Source organism: Protopterus annectens, chromosome 3.part1 (genome assembly GCF_019279795.1).
Source record: "Protopterus annectens isolate FY-2018-M chromosome 3.part1, PAN1.0, whole genome shotgun sequence".
Taxonomy (NCBI): domain Eukaryota; kingdom Metazoa; phylum Chordata; order Ceratodontiformes; family Protopteridae; genus Protopterus; species Protopterus annectens.
In genome coordinates this window covers 82,287,172-82,309,268 of record NC_056732.1, presented here as the reverse complement: position 1 = coordinate 82,309,268, position 22,097 = coordinate 82,287,172, and the positions used below count along the sequence as shown (strand labels likewise).

General features: G+C 38.1%; 1 protein-coding gene across 1 annotated transcript in view; it reads left to right on the top strand.

Annotated features, from left to right (window-relative positions):
* Positions 1 to 2,296: 2,296 nt before the first annotated feature.
* Positions 2,297 to 22,097, top strand: part of LOC122797635 (fer-1-like protein 4) — a 1,984,889-nt gene continuing 1,965,088 nt past the window's right edge. The window contains exon 1 of the mRNA XM_044066179.1: positions 2,297 to 2,431. Within this exon, the coding sequence (XP_043922114.1) occupies positions 2,300 to 2,431 (132 nt within the window). The 5' untranslated portion in view covers positions 2,297 to 2,299. The remainder of the gene's footprint in view (positions 2,432 to 22,097) is intronic.

The window sequence follows — 22,097 nt, the reverse complement described above, 5'->3', positions numbered from 1 at the left end:
TCAGGGTTTGCAGTACTTACAACCCACTAATGGACTGTAGGGCATTTTCTATGAAGAAGGAAGTGGGACATTGTGATGACTGCATGAGAAGTATACATTCTAAATCCATGTTACTTCTTTAATTGTGCATAATATATGATCATGTCTCTGATCATAACCAAATTAATATATGTTCAAGAAATCTATGCCAAGAAATTCATCTCAAGGGCAGAGTGAAACAAAGCTCAAGAGGTAAATTTTGACATTTATTATTGTCAACTGATTTAACTGTGCATTAAAAGCCAACTTACTTCAAGAAAGTGAAAAACAAAAAGAAATGAAAGAAAGTGAGAATCACAGTGTTTCACTGCTTTGAAACTATAATACAGTTAGCACTGCATAGCCAGACGTGAAGTATAGCTTTGCTTCCATAACACCTTTAAACATTTTGGTAGCGCACATGAAAAATAGTATGATAGTCTGAGGGGCTTCATGACTATTATATCTGTGATGTTCTGTGGTGACAGCTCACTACTGTTACCTTTATATTATAGACAGTTAAAGAACAAACATAGTAGAGTCACATATTTGTACCTCACCTTACAATACTAAGCAGCACATTAGCACTGACAATAAAAAAAATAAAATTCTGTTGCATGGTAGGAAACTCGCTACTCACAACAGAGCTTCCAAAAGTGCTGGCAAACTTGCTATCGCAACCAAATATGTCTTGCCACCTACTCAATGATGATGATGATGCAGAGCTCCTACCAGTAGGAGACTGCACAGCATAAGATCCACCCATTACCATATTACAAAAATGATCCTAGGTTTGGTTTTATGCATACTATCTTTACACATTGCAATCAGGCATGACAGTGGAACACAGTGCAACAAAAAGCATCATACTTTGGTACATAGATGTTCTGTTCTGCATGCAACACAGCACAGCACAGTACATCAAGTGTTGGACTATACAGGGTTGTGGGGAATGAACTGGACACCATATCAATATGTATACCACTGTATATAATGCATTCCTGCACACATTTCTATAGGAATTGGATACATCTGTCTACTGCCATTATGGACCTTGGATAGTGATACAGAATTGAGGTGTGCTAGACATATTGCATAGAGAGTGTACACATCTTTGCACACTATGTCTATGAACACCAGGGCCCATATCTGTCATTTTGTCTAATTCCTGCGCCTTCACTGAAATTAATCAGTTTGGGTCATCCAGCATAAGCAGATACATTAATAACTGAATAAATAGATAAAAATATACATTCAAGACAGTACTAATGGGATGTAACTCAAAATAAATCACTATGTAGTGTGCTATCATTACTGTAAAATATGCTTGATGTCCTATGTGGCATAGACTTGTGGGAAGACTGGAGATCATTTAATTCAGAGATAGGCTATCGGAACCAGTCAACAGCAAATTAAAAAGGCAATTTAAGTTATTGGATAAGAGGAAGGATCTCTGACTGCCTGGAGGGAGAAGGGGAAGAGGCTACTCACTGCCATACTACTAACAGAATAGTTACTAGGCTTTTGTTATCAGAGTATTGTTAGAAAGATGAATGAAGTAGATAACACTGTCATTAATGGACAATGACACTATATGTTTGTTTGACAAGAGAATTAAAGAACATATATAAGATTTAGGTTTGAGACTCAGTAAAGAAATATTTGCTTATCCAGAGCTGGGGATGTTAAAAAAGGGAATTTGCATGCAAAAATCATGTAAAAATAATGTGTCCAATATATAAAAAATATGGGATATTTTGCTTAACGATATATTACTTTACTTGAAAATATTTTAATAGCAATGGTGCTGAATTCTTGAGTAGTGATAACCATCTTATTTTTTTATGCAAGGAAGTTTGAGTCCATGTACAGAAAAGCTGCAACATTGAGGTGAAAGAGTCACATTGTGAGGTCGTTACAGCTTATTAAATATATCTTATACGTATGAAGCATCTGCATCCAATGACTGCATGAGATACTATAGCTCTGAGGTATTTTGAAAACTTATGGTTAATATTTGATTGCTATAATTTGTAGTTATAGCAGGTTAGTGTTGACACAGTCTGTTGCCGAACTAAAACCAACCTGTCATTAATGGCATGTATAAGGTGGTAAATAGGAAACTCCCTGCAAAATAGGCTTTTTACAGTATAGCTGATTACCATATATCACTGCAGATAGATAAATAGATAGATATATGGCAGCATTTCCCTTCTGACATGCATAACCAGTATCCTTCTATGAGTTACCTATTAAATTTAGTATTTAATATTTTTCTTAGATGAATATTACAGTGCATGAAGCACGTCACTTGGCTGGTGTAAACATCGATGCAGTTGTGTACCTAGAAATTGATGGGAAGAAGAAACACACTAGCACTCAAAAATCAACTAACTGCCCAACATATTCTGAGGTGAGATGCAGACTTGGCATTGTAATTTTTTTCTGCTTAGGTTTTATAATTATATAATTAAACCAGAGATGTGTATATTTAGAATATGTTTTAATTAAAAATTAAATTACTTTTCTAATACTGTATGTTTTATTTACCAGCAGATGCCAGCTTGGGTTATAATTTATGAAGCTATTTTTACATTGTGTATATTAATGTAATAGAAATGAGACTTTTCTCTATCACATTAAAAGTTCCACATAAAATGTAGATTTGTGATTGACAGCAGTCCCAGCGTAAGTTTAACTGAAATAATTATTGCCTTGTATAATATGGTGGTAAGAGAAGCATTAAAGAATATAATTTTCCAAGTTATTGGAATTTTTTCACTGGGAAAAAGGAAGCTAAGAATAGCATTAAATTGAATGGTTTCCAGAGCAAAGCCCAATAATTAACTGTGCCTGATGTTTATGGAGTGTAATAGCTACTGGCAAGCTTTAATACTCCACTTTGCAAGTTTAGATGTATAGCTAGATATTAGTTTCACGCCATCATAATCTGGAGAATTTATACACTTATACTGGTTACATTACACTGTCAAAGAAATGAGTATTTCCAGTGAAGAGTGACCCAACCAGGTCATTTCTATTAAACTGCCTTAATAAGATTAATACATTGTGGTATATTATCTTGTGTGATAGGATCAAAAGAAAAAAAATTCTACTGTTTATTTCACATCTTAATGCAAATCCAGATACTGAACACATTAATCTATCACTTTATTCTTAGTGCTTTAGAAAAGAAGATTTGAAAAACCCTGTAATTAGACATAAGAGAACTCCACACCTTTATATTATGATTGTAATTATCAATGGGCAAACAACAGGTAATGCTTGAGTAGTCTGAAAGAAAGGACTAGTACAACCTGTAACAATAAGACTCATCAGTGGGATTTTTAATTTTCTCACTTTAGTACAAGTTGGCTTCTAATATGTATTATATTTAGAATATAATTTTAAAGTAAAATGGAAGAATATTGTATTAGACAAGGAGTGTAGCATTTAAACTGTACTGCCACAGTGGGCACCATATTTTACTTTCATTTAAAACAAGCTTTACATATTTCTCCATCTATTATTGTCAGTAACATAGTACACATCCAAATGTTTGGAAGGTAATATGTTATCCCATGGATAACATGGTGACTGGGTGATAAGTGTTTCTTCATGAATCCAGGGTCTAAAATTCATTCCAAATACTGCTTACTGTCTGTGAGAAATTTAGATGTTGTCCTCCTGTCTACATAGGTTTTTCTCTGATAAACATACTGGTTGACTTATTATCCTAACACACCTGTATTCATTACATTTATCCTTATCTTTGCTAATGGATCATGGCTAAAAAGTATCTCTGAAGAATCAGATCATGTAGCTGGTTAAAAAGTAAAAAAAAGTAACAAAATGCACATATTTACATTCTTTATTTGCCTTAATATTGTATTCGTCTCTTCATTGCTTTACTTGTATAAGAGTTAAAAATTGCAAACAAAAACAGGAAATAATTGGGAGCTGGTCAAGGGTGGCTCGTGCTATAGGACTGCAGGACTGCAGCCCTCCCACCTAGAAACAAAAAGAAAACAAACCATGAAACATAAAATTAAAGAAAACAAAAAAAATGTTTTCACGAGTCCCAGAACTAACTCCGCGCATGCGCGGATGCACTCAGACTGCCCCACAGATGCCCAGGAATCTGTGCAAACTCAGACTGCCTGAGGCATTTCTGCCCCACAGATGCCCAGGAATCTGTGCGTTGATGACCACATATAACAGAGGAGCTCCGGACTGCTTCATCAGCAGACAGGACCAATCAGGAGAGAGGTGAGGTGAGATTTAAGCTCTCGCAGGGGATTACGTTCATTGCGGGCTTGGGACTTGGATTTCAAGCGGGTTACTGGCTGCTTCATGGAGGGACTTGGATTTCGAGTGGGCTACTGGATGCTTCATGGAGGGTGGACCTGAAGTGTACTGCTGCTTCATGGATTCGGGTCTGGACACATTTAAACAAGTGTGTGTGTGTGTGTGTGTGTGTGTGTGTGTGTGTGTGTGTGTGTGTGTGTGTGTGTGTGTGTGAAATGCCCCAGTTGCTATATAATGGTGGCTAGAGAAAATTCATGGTGGTGTGGTAGGGAATACCTCAGGCTTGAACCCTGTACCTTGTATGCAGGTGTTAAGGGCCTGAATTCCCTACCCATCACCATTTGTAAAAGTTTGCAGATTTTTGCCTCATATTTGATCTGTTCTATTCCTCATAATATCTGTAGTTTCTAAATACTTAAATGTTTGATATTTGATGGTGCAGTGGTAGAATTGTTGCCTCACAGCTGCAGATTTGTAGGTTTGATTCTTGGCTGGGGTGCCTTCTATGTGGGGTCTGCATTTTCTCCCTGTGTGTGTGTGTGTGTGGGGGGGGGTTGCTTTTGTGTCCTCTCATGTTACAAAGACATGTCTGCATTACTTCTTCCTGGGCCACTGCTGAAAATTGTTTTTTTGTTCCAAGTCAGACTGTCCTGGTTAACAAATGTTAAATAAAATTGACAGGCATTTGAATTTCAGACTTCAGGTTTCTGAATGTTTAATTCCTTACATGTTTGATGGTGCAGTGGTAGCACTGTTGCCTCACAGCTATAGGTTTTCTGGTTTGATTCTTGGCCGGGGTGCCTTCTGTGTGGAGTCTGCATCTCCTCCCTGTGTTTGTGTGGATCTGCTCTGGTGTGCTGCCATTTTACAAAGATGTGTCAGCAGTATTTCCCCCTGGGCATCTGCTGAAAATTGTTTTTGTTCTGTCAGAAGTAAAATTGACAGGCATTTGAATTTCAGACTTCATATTCTTCAGAAAATACATAGTAACACAACCTTTTATTCTAGCAATTTTCTAAGTTTGTAAGATGAAGATTTGAAATGTGTCCCTATTTTTGGGACTGTGTTCCCCCATTATTGGCTTCATCCAGGTTTTTTGTGCTAAGGTTGACAGCTATGGCAAGAACTGAATTCATTGAATATGTTTGAGGGCTGTATTCCTTCATTACTGGGTTTGTCCAGGTGTTTTGTGCTAAGAGGTTGACAGCTATGGTGAGAACTGAATTTACTAAATGATAGCCATTTAAGTTTCAGTCTTCCTCTCTTTCATAAAGCAGCTGATTTGGCATAGTGGTATGTTGCCCTGACTGTTTTGTACAGGGACCTTGGCAGTAAAATGTATGGTAGTAACACAGCATTTTTCTTTCACAAAGCAGCTGATTTGGTGTAGTGGTATGTTGCTCTGACTGTTTTGCCCAGGGACTTTAGCAGCAAAATGTATGGTGGTAACACAGCATTTTGTTCTAGCAACTTTCCAAGATTATACAAGCAATATTTAATGTGTCCCTGGTTTTTGGGAGTTTGACCCCCTCCCCCCCAATAAATTTTGGCTTTTCCAGATTTCTTGTGCTGCGAAGTTGAGATGCAGTTGAGTATTGAGTAGATTTTACAAGGAGCTGAGAGCTGCAGGGAAGAGAAGTTTAGTGCTGCTTATGCTAAGTTTGCTTGCATTGTTAATAGCACAACAGATTGTGTACTTGCTTTTGATGCAGAAGGCTGTGTGTTCTACTCCCACAAGGGGTGGATGCTGCTGTACTGAGAATGTCTTCCTTGGCGAAGATACTAACTATGACCCTGTTATCAGTTTGCCATCCATTTCCTATTGCAATATTACCAACTTATCATTTTTTTAATGTAATATAGCCAAATTATTCCTCAGAGGCAACAGACACTTTATTTTTCGATGAAACCATGAAATATAAAGGTGTTTGCTAGCAGCAACCTCTTCATTAGTTACAGATTTCTTTAATGTGGAATTATTTAGATGACTTTTACTTCTTCAGAGATTGTGCATATTTACTGATAATGGTGGACTGTAAAATTGTGCATATTTACTGATAATGGTGGACTGTAAAGTTTGAGTAGACTTTTATGATGGAAATGTTCTGAATTGGGCAGTTTTGTCATTATTGGTGCATGCATTTTGTTTCATTGTTTAATAAATTTAAAATGCCCTCTAACAACTGTACTGTATTGTACAAGGAATATAACCTACCTTGACCTGGCCAAAGCCTTCAACACTATTCCCCACTCAGTCATAGTAGATAAACTCTCTCAACTAGGCATCAATCCATATGTTATCAGATGTGTAGCAAACTGGCTCACTGATAGAACCCACCTAATCAAAATAGGGGAAGCCACCTCAAGCAGTTGACCTGTAATGAGCAGCGTACCCAGGGATTGGTCTTGGGGCCTCTGTTGTTGAGGATATACTTCTCTGAGGTGCAGGCCAAAACCAGTGGGCTATGGCTGACCAAGTTTGTTGATGACTGCAAGCTGAATGCAGTCATCAGTTCCCCACGTGATGTGGACGTCCTCCAAGAGGGTCTCACCCAAACAAATTTCTGGTGCCAAAAACATGGCCTCAAGCTGAATGCCAAAAAAATGCATCATCATCCCCTTTGGAGAGAGCGATGTCCTCACATATTATCACATTAGTAACAATGTCCTAAGTACACAATCAGTAGTGAGGGATTTGGACACCCAAGTTGGTAGCAAACTGACTTTTGACCACCATGTTGCGCCCATTGTTTCTACATGGCCCACCTCATAAGAAAGGGTATCTCATCCAGGGAAAAAGAGGTCATAATGTCCCTGCATTCTTCCCTTATAAGGCCAATTATTGAGTACAATGCCCACTTTGGCATGTACCTCGCAAAGCACATGCAGCAGCTGGAGACACCACAGAGGTTCCTCACCAGGAGAATCCAGGGCCTCAAACATCTACCCTACACAGATAGACTAAAAGCCCTGTTCATCTACTCAGTTTCATACCGACTCCTCAGAGGTGACCTCTGCCTGGCATACAAACAATCTCAGACCCCAGCTTGATGGGACTGCTGCATATCCATAAGTCAAGCTCCACTCGAGCAATCTATACATGCAACCTCAACCTGGTCTGTGATATCAATAGGACTTGTTGGTAGGACAGATTTGTGTCCCAGAGACTCCCTCATCTGTGGAATAGACTCCCTTGCCACATCAAGTAGAGTACCTCATTATCCCTTTTTAAGAACAACCTGGATAACTAGATGGGAAACAGAGAATACACCACTGGGATTCCACCTGTGTCACTGCTAGACAGTGGCATTGGGTGCTGAATTGTCTAAACATGGGCTAAACTCTTGGCTAGGCTTATAAGGGCCTTAAGGTCAATAGCCTAGTAACTTCCTGTGATCCTATGGATATTGCACTTCCTAATTTCTCCATGATTTTCTTCCTTTTATTACAACCTGCTGAGGTTGGAATTCCACCAGGATGACTTGTTTTTTTGAGTTTGTACTTTGCTTTTCCTAGTAGGTACAGCTGTCTCTTTGCAGCAATTAACAAGATTGTAAATAGTTTTCGTGAACAATTCTGCATAGGCAGTGATGTTATCAGAGTTTGGGGGAGCTTAAAATTTTGTAAAGACATTACTTAATAGTAGGAAGTTTGCCACTAAAGCTTCCAGGGTCAGCTGAAGTCTCTGGTTTTATTTTTATTTTTATTACAAATGAGACAGTTTTATGGTCTGACCAGTGAGGATATTACACTAGGGGTTGTGAAATGTTATCCAGGTTTGTGAGGACCAAGTCAAGGATGTTAGCACTACCTAGTGGGAGTATGGCCTAGCTGATTCAGTGTGTTTGTGTTTACAAAGTCCAAGAATTTCTGGTCCTGCATATTTGGAGATGTGTATGATTGCTAATTTATAGTGTAGTTAAAGTCACCAATGAATATGGTGTTGGGGTGAAATGGGAGTGTCTCCAAGACATTTAAGTATGTGCTATAGTTTTCTGGGTCATAGAGGGGGACCTATAACATGCAAGGATATGGCATGGGACTTTGCCTACTGTAATTTGGAAGTGGACAGGCTCAAGCAAGCTATACTGTTTTTGACCTGCCTTGTGTTTGTTTTTGATGTAAATTGCCCCCCCCCAACCTTTTGTCCCTCCCTGTGCAGCAGCTGGTCTAAATGTATAGAAGGCATTATAGCCCTGCTTTGTTAGGGTACTCTTGGTGGCTTTAAACCATGTTTCAGTAACTACACAGACATTCTCCAGGGTGAGGAGAGCTTGCAAGCAGTGGAGTTCCTTGTTTAGACTGATAGTATTGAATAGTAGCACCACTAGAATTTCTTGAGTTGGTATTGCTATGTTGGAAGGTTTATCAGGCTGGAAATGCTTGAAAAGGCACTATGGGTGGACAATGTTTTAGCCAATATACAAAAGCCTACGGGGGACTGGTGCAGGCCTTCCTTGGCAAAGCAGTCTGATCTCTCAACCAAATTAAGTAGGTTGACAAATGTTGTACCCTCTTTGAATAAAATCAAAAACTAAGTCAATTATTAACTCATTCACTCCAATGAAACTCAGGAAGTTTGCACTCTAACTTCCAATGGGCAAACCCTAAGCCTTTTGACAGAATCAAATTATGTCCTCACATTTCAAGCAATTGTTGATATCTGTGGAACCATAGGGGTTATGAAAGAAGTGTAAATGGCAAACTCTTCAGCACAAACAATTTTTATAGTGGTAGTATTCTTTAAGTTCTAGGTCTTAAACTGAACTTTATAAGTTACAGTAAACACAGTAACTGTTATATTTGTAATATTTTGTAAACAACTTACAAGATCTCAGCAACCACTCAAGTCACACACATACTGTCAGCAGCATTTTATTCATCTAGCTGTGAGCTTTCATACGAGGCTAAGGAGTACTGTTAGTTATTTTGTTGTTGAGATATTTAGAAAAATGTGAAAATTATATCTATATAAATTAATATCTTAAAAACAACAGTTAATATTTATTTAACTGCAAAAGACTGAGGTCAAATATTAATGCAGTTGAGTTTTCCATTGTGTAAGCTTTAAGATGAAATCATTTAAAACCTTGTACATAGCATAGGTTTGGAATTATTGATGCAAATATAAACAAACAATATTTGACACGTAGAGGCATAAGTAGGAGTTAACTGCAGATGCACCTGGAGGTGTCAGTCGGATGTAATAAGTTAAAGTCAATTATCCTCTGTTCATATTCTGCCATCATCCTCGGAGAAGGTAGCATGCTGCTTAATGAAAGGCTCATATTGGCCTGGGATACATAGTCCATGAGCTCCATCATGTCTCTCTTCATATAGTCTAAAATTACAAACCCCATGAAATGGTTGCTACCCATCTCATGCTAAACCACCCATTAGTCATTGCATCAAGTTCTTCTATACAGCATTTGTGATTATCAGGTTCAAGAGTCTTGAGAACAGAGTAATAAAGGTTAGGTAGGAAAAGATAGTGGCTGAAGAAAAGACTGTACAGACTATTATTCTAAAATTTACTGTTGTCTAGAAGACAAAAGCTCTAATGCAAATAACATTTTTTCAAGAAAACTGACTAAAGGCACATTTTTCTGAAATTTGTTAAAGTTTCTACTGGTTTAAAAACTTTTGAAAGGTAAATCTTTTCATAAAAGCAAGGGTTTATTTTCGACATAAACATAGCACTGATCTTGAGCTAAACTTTTGTTTTTTCATTTAGTCTAGGGAGGTATGCCTCAGGTCTTTTACATCCACGTGAACTGTGACCGAGTCATACTCTTGCTTGTGGTTCAGTGTACTCAGTGTGTATGTGTGTGTGTGTGTGTGTGTGTGTGTGTGTGTGTGTGTGTGTGTGTGTGTGTGTGTGTGTGTGTGTGCAATGTACTTAGTGTGTGCATGTGTGTGTGTGTGTGTGTGTGTGTGTGTGTGTGTGTGTGTGTGTGTGTGTGTGTGTGTGAGAGAGATCCTTTCCTGTGATTCTCTCATTACTCAGCCTGGTGGATGAGACATATTTGTCATATTTGTGTCTCATAATGGAGTAGCCTATGACCAAAATATTGGGCTTTGTGGTGGTTTGCCTAATGGGCTTAACAGTTGAGATGCTTTGAGATGCAGTTATATATGTCGTGTTTGGTGTTGTTTTGGTAGAGCACGTTTGAGGTTGCTAAGGATACTTATTGTATGTTTAATGACTGAGAGCCCTCTGGGGTTTAGGAAGATTACATTAAAGAGCCTGAGCATTTGTGGGTCTATCTGTCTGGTCCATAATATGTTTGGTGGGTGTAGTGTGTGTGTCTCTGACAAACTGTATGTAGTGCTTGTATGTGAGAATCTAACCAGTGACATTGTGTACTATATCTCTCGCATGCAGTATCAGTTTGCTGAAGAATTAGGTGGTTATCAATAAATATGAGACAATTGCTACATTGCTTTAGGATGCCCAAACTGGTCACAGAGATAATAGGAAAGTACATATTTGTGGTTACACATCCTTATAACATGAACTGCAAGGAGGTGGTTGAAGAGGGATTAACAGCTGGTTAGCTTGGGTAAGAATTAAACTCATTGCGGTGCTCCTCAATGTGCAAACTAATTGATCTTTCTATAACTAAGTACTGAAGGAATTTCAGAGATACTTGTATAGCAAATTTTCTGTTATAAGTGCCTGTTTTAGTACGGGATGCTGCTAACCACCACTGTGCAATATCAAGACTTGCACAAAAACTGCATTTTTATACAAAGTGAGAAAAGCAGTAATCAAGCAAAATAGCCACCTGCCCAAACACAATAAGCCAACTCTAAACCTTTTTTAGTGATGTTCAGCACAGAATGAGACCAGGTTACTCTTCATTGCCACTAGAGTGCAGATATAACCCCTCTAACTTTAAACCACTGAAAGAGACTAGAAGTGCCGTAAATAATAAACTTAAACAGTAATCCATGCTAAAATGCATGAAATAATCAACTTACAAAGTAACTCAAGCATTAGACACTTAAATTAGGCAAGAGTGTGAAATTCAACCATTTAAATGCTGTGGTACAAACGACAGTACTCTACAATGATTTAAAGTGCACTTTCTTACCAGAAGCAAATGAGAAGCACTAGTCCTAAACTGCTTCCTGAAAAGTAGTTTTAATCAGAGGTTCTCAACAAAACTGTAGCTAAACCACACAGTGAAATCCCTTGCACAGTGCCCTTTCAGAGACCAGAAAGAACCAATGGCCCTGCTCCATCTCTCACCAGAAACAAAGCAGTAGCATTAGTCCCAACCTAACTCCTAAGAACCAATTATCAGGCTTTCCAGTAATTGGAAGCCCAACACCCACTTATCGTTTTTTCTCAAATTAAACCTGTTTGTTTGCTTCTTAGCTCATGCAGCAAAAGTCATTATTAAACCCTTGTCTCCTCGATCCCTCAGGATTTAATAACCACAGAATGCTATCAGTGTTGATCAAACAGATTGCACACTCTTTCTGATGGATCTCATCTTTAATTGTTATAGGAATGTGCACCATAATGGACACCCTTGGCCTCGTCAAGCCACAGATGTCTTCCAAGCTACCCCTGAAGGGCACTAATGCACTACTTTAGCCACCAACTGTCTACAAACACATTGAAGGAAGTTGGGGAAAAGCCAGAGAATGAGGGAGGGGACACCTTATCCACATATCATCCCTAAATGAATGCAGTGTAAGTTGGGAATTTTCAAATCATCTTTGAAAAATGAGGTCAAGCAGCCTGGACCAGCCTTCTTCAGGCAAAGAATGCAAAAACACCTCCAGATCTTCCTTAACCACAGCTCCTTGCAAATTAGCCTCATGAAAACCCCCCACATTCATTAAGGTACCTGCTAGTGAGACTGAGAGCTGGTTTACCACCAAACTGACATACTGCAGATCTATTGGTGAAGATTCCTGGGCTCTTTTCTAAGATAAGTGCTTTGGCCTCTTTGACACAGGTCTACCCTGCTTGTGATCCATTTCAGCAGCCTATGATCTTGTCCTTGTGTTCTGATCAGTCATCACTCCCAAATGCTGGTTTTAATCCCAGGTGCGTTTCTTGAAAAATGCTTCTGCCTCTGATGCTTTGCATTCCCAGTGGGTCTTCAGTTCTAGCAAAGCTGACATATCTAAAAAATAAATAAACATAATTAATTTATATCTGGAAACAAAGATTTGTTACAGTGTTAAACCCAGCCTGGCCCTTAGCCTGACAGGTAGGCAAAACACAGTCATAAATGGTTATATATAACCTGGATCCTTAACCTGGGTGGGAAGCAAAGCAAAGCAAAAATAAATAAATAAATAATTGCCAGAGGCATGACTCAAACCTTGAACCTTCATCTTGAGACGTAAGACTACTACGTTCAACAATATCCTGAATACCTGCTAACCAGTCATGCTGAAAAAAGGGAGTCATCCAACTACAATTAACCCTTCCATTTTTTATTTTTATTTCAGCCTACCACCTTTCTGTTTAGGAATAACTATAGAAATAATTGTGGACAGTCAAGGACATCCTTTAATATAACAGCCACAAGCAGTATGTTGCCTCAGATATAAAGTTACTAGCCTGCTTTGCTCCAGTAAGAAATATCAAACTTTAATTGTTAGATATCTTGATTAACAGTAGGCAAAATCATCAATGACCTAAACCACTATAAACAGTATGGTCTATAAACCTGGCAAGGAAAGATGAGGCATGTTAACTTGTTGCTTAAGAAAGACAGGGAGAGGTTCTGACACCAACCACTCAAGATATAATATGAATGTTGCATTCTCGTTAAACATACCTCCCTTGGCAGTAGCTCATGTCTGTTCCTCTCCTTCCCTATGATTAGCTGCAACCCAGAAAAAAAACAATGTTCCTGAAGAACTATTCTAACATGCCTGAGGCAGATTACAACAGGCAGTGCTCCACATTACATAAGAAATAAACCTGCCCAAAGCATTGACAACAGCTTTGATGACACCTGACTGAAACTTAACACAGCTGTTTGCTACCAAGCATAGCCAATCTGAAATTGTGCTTCTCTACCCTTAAGCACAGGCATTCGGTCATAGATAAACTGAGGTCAGACATAAAACATGGACTTAAAAATTGGAAACATGTAATAGGGCGAGTTTCTCATTAGCATGCATTTTCTAGAGGATATGAAGTATGAGGCTCAAATCTGTAAATGTTTACTCGCAGTTGTGCACAATAAACTGACAACTGTAAACACAACAGCTATAAATACGAGTCAACATCTTGGCATTCCACAAAATTCAGATCATGGAAAAGTAAACTTATTAAATACGTGATTTTAACTGCAAACCCACTAAGCACATCATCAGGCTTGGCCTCCTGCATCAAAAATGAGTGGCATATACCCCAAGCCAAACTAAGCACATAGTAGTATAAGAACATTAGCTGCCTATATCTTATATCTCTAAACTTAGTGAAAAAAATATTGACAAAGCAAATAACACTGGACAAGAAAAAATAAGAGATTTAAATGTTATTCGTATCAGCCTAAAATTGCTAGAATTTCAGGTTTTACATCTGCATACGGTCTCTGAAGGATATGAAGCCTGAAACTCAACTACCTGCTAGTATTTATTGACCTCAGTTGTCAATGATTTGACAAAAACACAAATTTATGAAGAACAAACCAAAAGCAGTAGGAAACTCTGTGCATTCTGTGAAACTCCTGACAGGAAGAATAGCAATAAGACTAAATAAAGTGAACCATATACCCAATCTAACACTAAATAAAGTGAACCATATACCCAATCTAACACTTACAAGCAATCCACCATGTGAAACTGCCTGCAGTTATTTAAGATCAGAGACAGAAATGGTATAATCGCAAAGTAAGGATAATCATAAAGTGCTATCACTTTCCTCAGTTTCTTCTCTCTCTTATGTTTTATTTAACAAAAATTCTCAATCACCTGACCATGGAGTCAGTAACTAAATAAGTGGAAATTAGTAATGGACAGCCTCTATTATTTGTGGCTCAACAACTAAGCACCCACCTTCTGTTCACTGGGCAAGCAGAGAAGCAAAAACAGGAGCATACTCATCAAGCCACTTTACCATTCTCATGAGACCCTCCCAATGTCAGTGGCTAAATATCCCCTGCAGTGCAGTCAAGTGACATGCCCCCTTCCTGCGCAGCCATGGGGGCAAGCTCCTCTGATTACTAGCAGCAATAGCAGACTGCATCAGTCATGTATGCATTACACCTTTTCCAAGTCTCAGCTAGAGTACTGCATTCTTTCACATTCTAGTAGGTGTGTAACAATTCCAACAATTTTATATAGATGCTAAAAAGAGTTTACCTGAGCTGTAGAAAATATGACCAGTAGATTATACTGTGATGCCCACCACTGCTACCAATATGTGATGGCTACCACTGCCACAAATATGTGACATACCCACACTGGGCCAGTAATTAATGAGTCCAAATCCTCACCACTGACACTAGAGAGGGATGTGGACTTGGAATACAAATAGATACACTCAATGTTTCCAGATGAAGACCTCTCTGCATCAAGCACAATTTCTCTTAAGAGCACACAGGGAACACACTCAGCCTAGGATCTGGGTATCTCTATATCTGCCTCTCTCCAGGTCCCCAATAACTCTCCCCACTGGTACAGCTGTAGGGTTTGGTCCTCAGCCGAGTGTCTAAGCCAAGTCATCCAGCACCATCTCTGTGAATTCAGTGCTTTGTGTCCCTGCACCAATAGCTGACACACACACTCTTTAAGATTTGATTTTCCACACAGACACACACACACACACACACACACACACACACACACACACACACACACACACACACACACACACACACATCCCTCTGGGAAAGGCTGGTACAAATTTACCTGCTGTGCCCCCTTCTGCCCAGAGTGTAAGGTAGTTATCACTGCCACCAAACACTCCACAATCATCTACTATAAGGCCCTTACAAAGGGTGTCCAATTATACTGTCTAATATTAACACTACTACAAATGGTAGTAGTTGACAAAGATGGCTAGGCCTTCTAGAGTGGCCCACACAGTGTCATCAAATAAATATAAGTACTCTCATAGGTTCATACTAGGCTATCTGCCCTAGGGCATTTAGAAGCCTAGCCAGATAACTACATTCTACAAGGACCAGCCACAATAAAGGTTTTAAATATATTTAATAATAAATAATAAAATAACATGAAAATACTGAATATATATAGTCACAGTAAAGCACAGAGTTCAAATCACAGAAAATATTGAAATTAACATTGATGGACAGACTCAGACGAATAAAGAAAAACAATATCTAAACTAAGCTTCACTATATTCCTGACTAATCTCAAAGAATTACTGTTCCCTAGATAAGTTACATACTACTGCAAGGCAAGATGCTGTGGGTGAAGGTCTTTCTAGTCAGGTTTCCCAAAACAGAATACTCAGCACTCTGAGATTTCTCTTTGTAATATATAAAATATAATTTCCAAGAGAGCTGGGAGAATGACCTCATCTGGTCACCTGACTCCAAGTTCTCACAGTATTCCCCTTTGAATCTGAGATATGAATTTAGGGTAAATGGCTACAATACATATCTAAATGTTTATGTCAGTGTCGGGGGCTTCCCTCTTTTTACTGAGCTAATGAACAAAGGCATTTTCCCAGATTTAACATCTCTGGAACTATTCAGCAGAGTGGGGAACTGTTTTAATGGTTTAACAGCTCATTTCCATTTCCCTCATTTTTCTTAATGTAAGCTAGCTGGTACATTTAATTCAGCTGCAATGATACATGGACATTGCTTTTCATACCAATACTGTTGAAACATTTTAACACAATTAACAAACCAAAGCTCACAAAGACATTTTCAGCACAAACATCTGTACAAATCAGGTTGATATGCAAATGAGATACAATTCTAATGCATTTCTAACACAATCATCTTGTATAAATCAGCTTGATATTAAAAGGGCATATCATTCTTTACAAAACTCCAGCTAGCTATGCTGGCACTTGCCCATATCATCACATAAACCATTTTGATTAGGTGGGTATTTTCATTAAACATGTAATAAGGTGCTGTTGATCAATAGGCAGTTGGGACTTAATTTAAAGTACTTGAATGAATACATTTTAGTTGGTACAACTTGTGTTCTAAGCATGTCTGTAAGTTAGTATATTTCTGGGGTAGAACATTTTATTGAATGCATTACAAATCATTTTTGTTGATTCATGTTTGCATAGGTATTGCCAAGATAAGCTAAAGCTGTAATTATAATGTTTCTTGCCTAAACTGAGCTGATTACTTCTGGTTTAGTCATGCATTTTATAACTGTTATTAGAAGATCCACATCACTGATGACTATCTCACTGTAAATCTAAGAAAACCATTACTATCATAAAACAATTCTCATCAAATTTATAGATTTAACGATATGAGTTACTATGATAGAAAATGAATAGTGTAAAAAGTTGCAATGTGGAAGCTCGGAAATGTATTTATTTTCATTTGATAACCGTGTAGTATCTGGCTGGGCAAGTAGCCCGTTTTCAGCATAGACCCGGGGGAGAAAAACTCCCAAGTGAAATTACAATAGTTGAAGAGTAAAAAAAAAAAACATACATTAAGTAGGATACAAAGTGTTAAACATAGTACCTAATACAATATAGGCTAGATAATAACAAAAGTCAAAATACACATATAATTGCAATAGGGTTAAAGACTTAAACATCTAAATCAACATCTCAAGTCATAGTATTTTTTTAATATTATACATTTGATAAAAGAGTAGTGTTGCTACGAACAATTGTGAGTGGAGAGTAAAGAGTAAGAGGAGACAGAAGAGCAGAGTAGGAATAGCTTAGCCAGAGGAAGTACGGGAGCATAACCAGTGATTTGTGAAGTATTCTGTTAGGAGATGTCTGAAGTTATGAGTATCAGGAATGGATAGAAGGTGCTGGGGAATAGAATTCCAAAATTTGCCTATAGTGTGGCTATATAATGAATCACCATGAAAGTTGTGGGTTTTGATAACTTTGAGCAATATTTTATCTGCTGACCTGAGTGAGGTAAAATTAGTATAGGGTTGAACAAGGTCAGATAGGGCTGGGCAGTAGTCTGGTTTATGGATAACAGAGTGGGCTACTATTATCTGGTTGAGGGTGAGTACATTAGGGAGTTCAATCCAGTTTAGTTGTTGTAGGGCAGTACAGTGATGAGCTCTATGGGGGAAGTTAGCGACAAATTTAGCTATTTTATTATAACAAGATTTGAGGTTATTCAAGTCTGATTTACAAAGATTTGTGAACACTTGTGTGCAGTAGAGAAGGGTGGATAGGAGATGATTCCTAGCTGTAGCTATTCTGGCATGATTAGTTAGATATGGTTTAGCCCTGTACAGCGCACCAAGTTTTATATGGACTTTTTTGATTGTTAATGTAATATGTCTATCTAATTTTAGGCTGCTGTCTAGAGTAACACCGAGGAGTTTTGTTTGTTCAATGAGTTCAATTGTTGTGCCATTGGAGGCAAAGACAGAGAGATGTGTTTGTGTGCTTTTTCTGGAGGAATTGGAAAATACCATAAGCTTGTTTTCGTTAGGGTTTAAAATGAGTTGGTGGTGTGATAGGTATTTTTCAATGATATGAATGGCAGTCTGGGTTTTTTCTTGGAGATCATTTAAGGTGGGGGCGGAGCAGATAAGGGAAGTATCATCTGCATATTGAATTGTGGAGGCAGCGAATAAAGATCATTTGTAAAATAATAAAGAGAAGTGGGCCCAGGATAGAGCTTTGTGGGATGCCAACAGTAATAGGTGGAAGGGGTGAAAGTGTATTATCCCATAAGGTGGCTTGTTTACGGTTGGAGAGATCACTGTGAAACCAGCATAAGGTTTCCGAGCTGAAATTGAGAGCGGCAAGCCTGTTGAGGAGAAATTGATGAGATACCATGTCAAAGGCTTTTGACATATCAAGGAAGGTGCAGAGACAAGTTGTTTTTTTGTTTTTAAGGTCGTTTACAGTATTGGTGAAACTTATGAGAGTGGTGTTAGTATTATGTCTGGGTGAAAGCCATGCTGAGTATTAGATAGTAGATTTTTCCTAAGGATGTAGTCAAATATCTGTTTATGTAGACATTTTTCTAAAGTTTTGGCAAGTGGTGAAAGAATAGCTATGGGTCTGTAGTTGGAAAGGTCAGTAGAGGGACCTCCTTTGTGAAGGGGTATGACATGGGATATTTTTCAAAGAAGAGGAACATACTGTTCAGAGAAAAAGTGTTTAATTAGAATAGATATAGGGTAAGAGATGGAAGTAGCAGCAAGTTTTAGGAATTCACTTGGTAACTGATCTGCAACAAGAGTACAAGGTTTAATTTTAGTAAGGAGATTTTGTATATAATTAGTCCGGGTTGGTCTGAGAGAGAGAAAGGAGTAGTATTGAGGTCAGTGGGGGGAGGTATGGAAAGTATGGAATTGGCAGTATTGTTAAATAATGAGGTAACAGAGGTGATAAAGTGGGTATTAAATTGAGTAGCTATACAGTATGTAGAGCAGTTAGTTGTTGGGACTAGAGTGGTTGGTTTTCCAGGGTTAAGAAGGAGGTTGATAGTTTGACAGAATCTTTGGAGGTTATTTTGGTATTTTAGTTGGCATGTTTGGATGGAAGTTTTTTGCCTTGTTTTATTTGCTTTTTGGCTAGATTTCTGAGCTGTTGATAGGAGGCAAAATTGATAATTTTTTTTGTTTTTGTGATAAAGAGTCCTGGCTTTGTCCCGTTGTTTAAGTAGAAGAATAGCTTCTTTAGATAAGTAAAGAAGTTGTTTGGACTTGGTACGAATTTTCCTGATTGGAGCAAGGTTGTTGAGTATTTGCAGAAAAGTATTATTGAACTGTACTGCAAGATCCAATTGTAGGGTTTTTTGCGCCTAAAATGGAAAGCAGAGATAACGGGTCAGCCGATTCTTAGCAAAAAATAATGCAAAGATGTTCAGTTTTAATTGGTAAATGGCTGTAGTTTAACAGATGCAAAATATTCTGCCTAGAACTATTTACAATATAAAACAATGAAGTTTCTTGTGTTCTGGGATACAAGACCTTGAGTGATTATTCTCCTACATGTGTGTATTCTCTGAAATAAATAAGACTATGCTTCTCTGCTGAACTGTGTTGTCTGAAGTTATTTTGAACCACAATAGTTTGGGGTTTTGGGGTTATGAAGTCTAGGATATTCTGAGCCATTTGTAAGTTGCTGCAGCAAAAATCACCTTTGGGCCCAATCTTGACAGGTTTTCTCTCTGGTAAGTTTCTGGTCTGCCAGCACACAATCATATTTTTTCACCTTCAACAGAGGTAGAGGTCTCTATAAGTAAGCTTTTGCTAATATATATATATTTTGCTGGTTAAATTGTGTGATAGTGGGTTAAATTATACAAGAGCAGGCTATAAACCATATATTTTGCATGAGAGTGGTATCTAATCATAAATAAAAAGAACAAAGTTTCCTTGAGTGGATGAGAGTGGTGTCTAATCACAAAAAAGAATAAGGAAGAGTTGCATGAAGATGAGTTTTAGTCATAGTTGCACATAAAACCAGTTTTCTTTATGTATGAAACTGGATATGTTATTGTAGTAAACATGAAATAGGTTGGGGTATGGGTGTACAAAAAGAACCGGGGGTTGGAACTCCAGCAAGGCATATGTTTAATAAATATGGTCAAGACACCTGTAATTACTTGATAAATTGGTCTGAGCTTGTTAAAAATGACAGTGTATTACAGCTCCCTGAGAGAGGAGCTTTTAACAAAATCATTTTAGAAAATCTTAGAAAGAAATTAAAACAATAAACAAAGTACCTGCCTCTTGTAGGTCAGCTTTTAATGATTGGCAAGAAGAATGTAAAAATAAGGGAAAAGAATCTGTAGTTAGAAGTCTAAAATATAATTCAACTAGAATGAAAACACAGCTGCAGGCAGCTAATAGCACAGTAAGCAAATTACAAAAATGTGCAGAAGAAAAATCCCATGGTACCTGGTGTCTCTATCAACAATAGTTAGAAAAATTAATGACAAAGAAAAATTAGACAACTCAACCTGATTTCTGACGATTGGCCTCTGATTCTTTCAGCCCCCCTCCCACTTTATGCCCATTCTGCTTCTTATGAAATAGACATCTCTCTCTCCCTCTCCAAGGGAGCAGGTGGAGCAACAATTCACATAGAGCCCCCTTACTATTTACCTGATATTTCCAAAGTTTCTTTCAGCATGTCTTTTGCCCATCCCCACGGAGGATCGGTTTATAACAACAGGAGTGACAGCAACATGCTGTTTCACACTCCGATCAAATGTTAATGAGAATAGCTGATAAGGGCACACAGTTATATCTAAAATGCAAACATACATCTGGAACAAAGCATATATAAATTAAAACGATTTGATGATAAAAGCACCCCTTCAAAACAACTATATTACAGAAGTTTAAAAAGTTAATTATGCAGTTTCCGATAGTCTTAGATGGAGAAGAACATAGGTGGAATTCACCTGCTAAACAAAGTTTTGAGGATGCATCAGCTTCTGAGTTATCCTTTGATACTGACATCACTACTAATATTCTATCTGATACTCAGAGTCATCTTTTGAGGGAGGGTACCTAATCCCACTGCACCTCAGGACAGTGATGATGATCCTACCATTAGGGTAGTATTCCCATGGACTGCACTAGACTTTAAAACTATTGTAGATTCTCTCCCTCCTCTTTGAACACACTCAGCTAAATATACTAAAATTTTAAAAGGACATATGCAATTACAAAACCCTACTATTGAAGATTTAACAGCAATTCTGAAAGTTTCCCCACTCCCTGGCATCCTTAGAAAAACATGGGAAAAATCAGAGGTGGGAGACAACATTGCAAAACACACAGAAGGCAGTTTTCTAACAGCCAAAGATAATTTATTGAAATAAATTATCCAGCATGCCCTCGAACACCTAAAATGGTAGGAATTAAGGCAATTGTACAAAAAAGAATGAATCTATTAATGCCTTTCTCCAGCAGATGATAGATGTGTTTGAAGCCTTTTGAGGACACCCAAGACCTACAGAAGAAGCAGCAGATAGTGGTCAGTCAGCAGCCTTTGCAGAAGGCTTATTACAACCAATGCATGAACAAATTAAGAAGGTCTGTTTAAACTGGCCTAGCCTTGGTATTCATGAAATTGTTAATTATCATAATTATATGGCAGACAATAAGATTAAGAGGAACACAAAAAAAATAAATGAGTAGATCTCCAGCATCAACAATTCATCACTGATTCACAGGGATGGGAGTGGGTTAGGAGAAATGGGAGCTGAGAAGGAGAAATCCTGAGGTATGGGCAGATCTAGATTCTTTCCACAACAACCCTCGGAGCAATATCAGCAAACTTTTTATCCTCCCACATCACCACAAACTCAACAGCACGTGCAACATGTTAGCCCCTGTCTAAAGTGTGGTCAGAACGGACATCGGAGCAATGAATGCAATTTATCTCATAAAACAGATTCATCTTTTCAGCCAACCATTCTGCCAAATGCCCAAGTACCAGAGCAGGAAGAGAGAAACTTGGCAGCATGGCAACAAGATCATATGCATAGCCATGAACAGGAACCACGGCTATTTCCTTTGGTACCAGTCGACTAGGAATCTCTCACTATTAATACCAGACTATGTCATTTTATACTTGCGTTTTGTGTTGATACAGGAGTGACTCGATCTATGATCAGCTC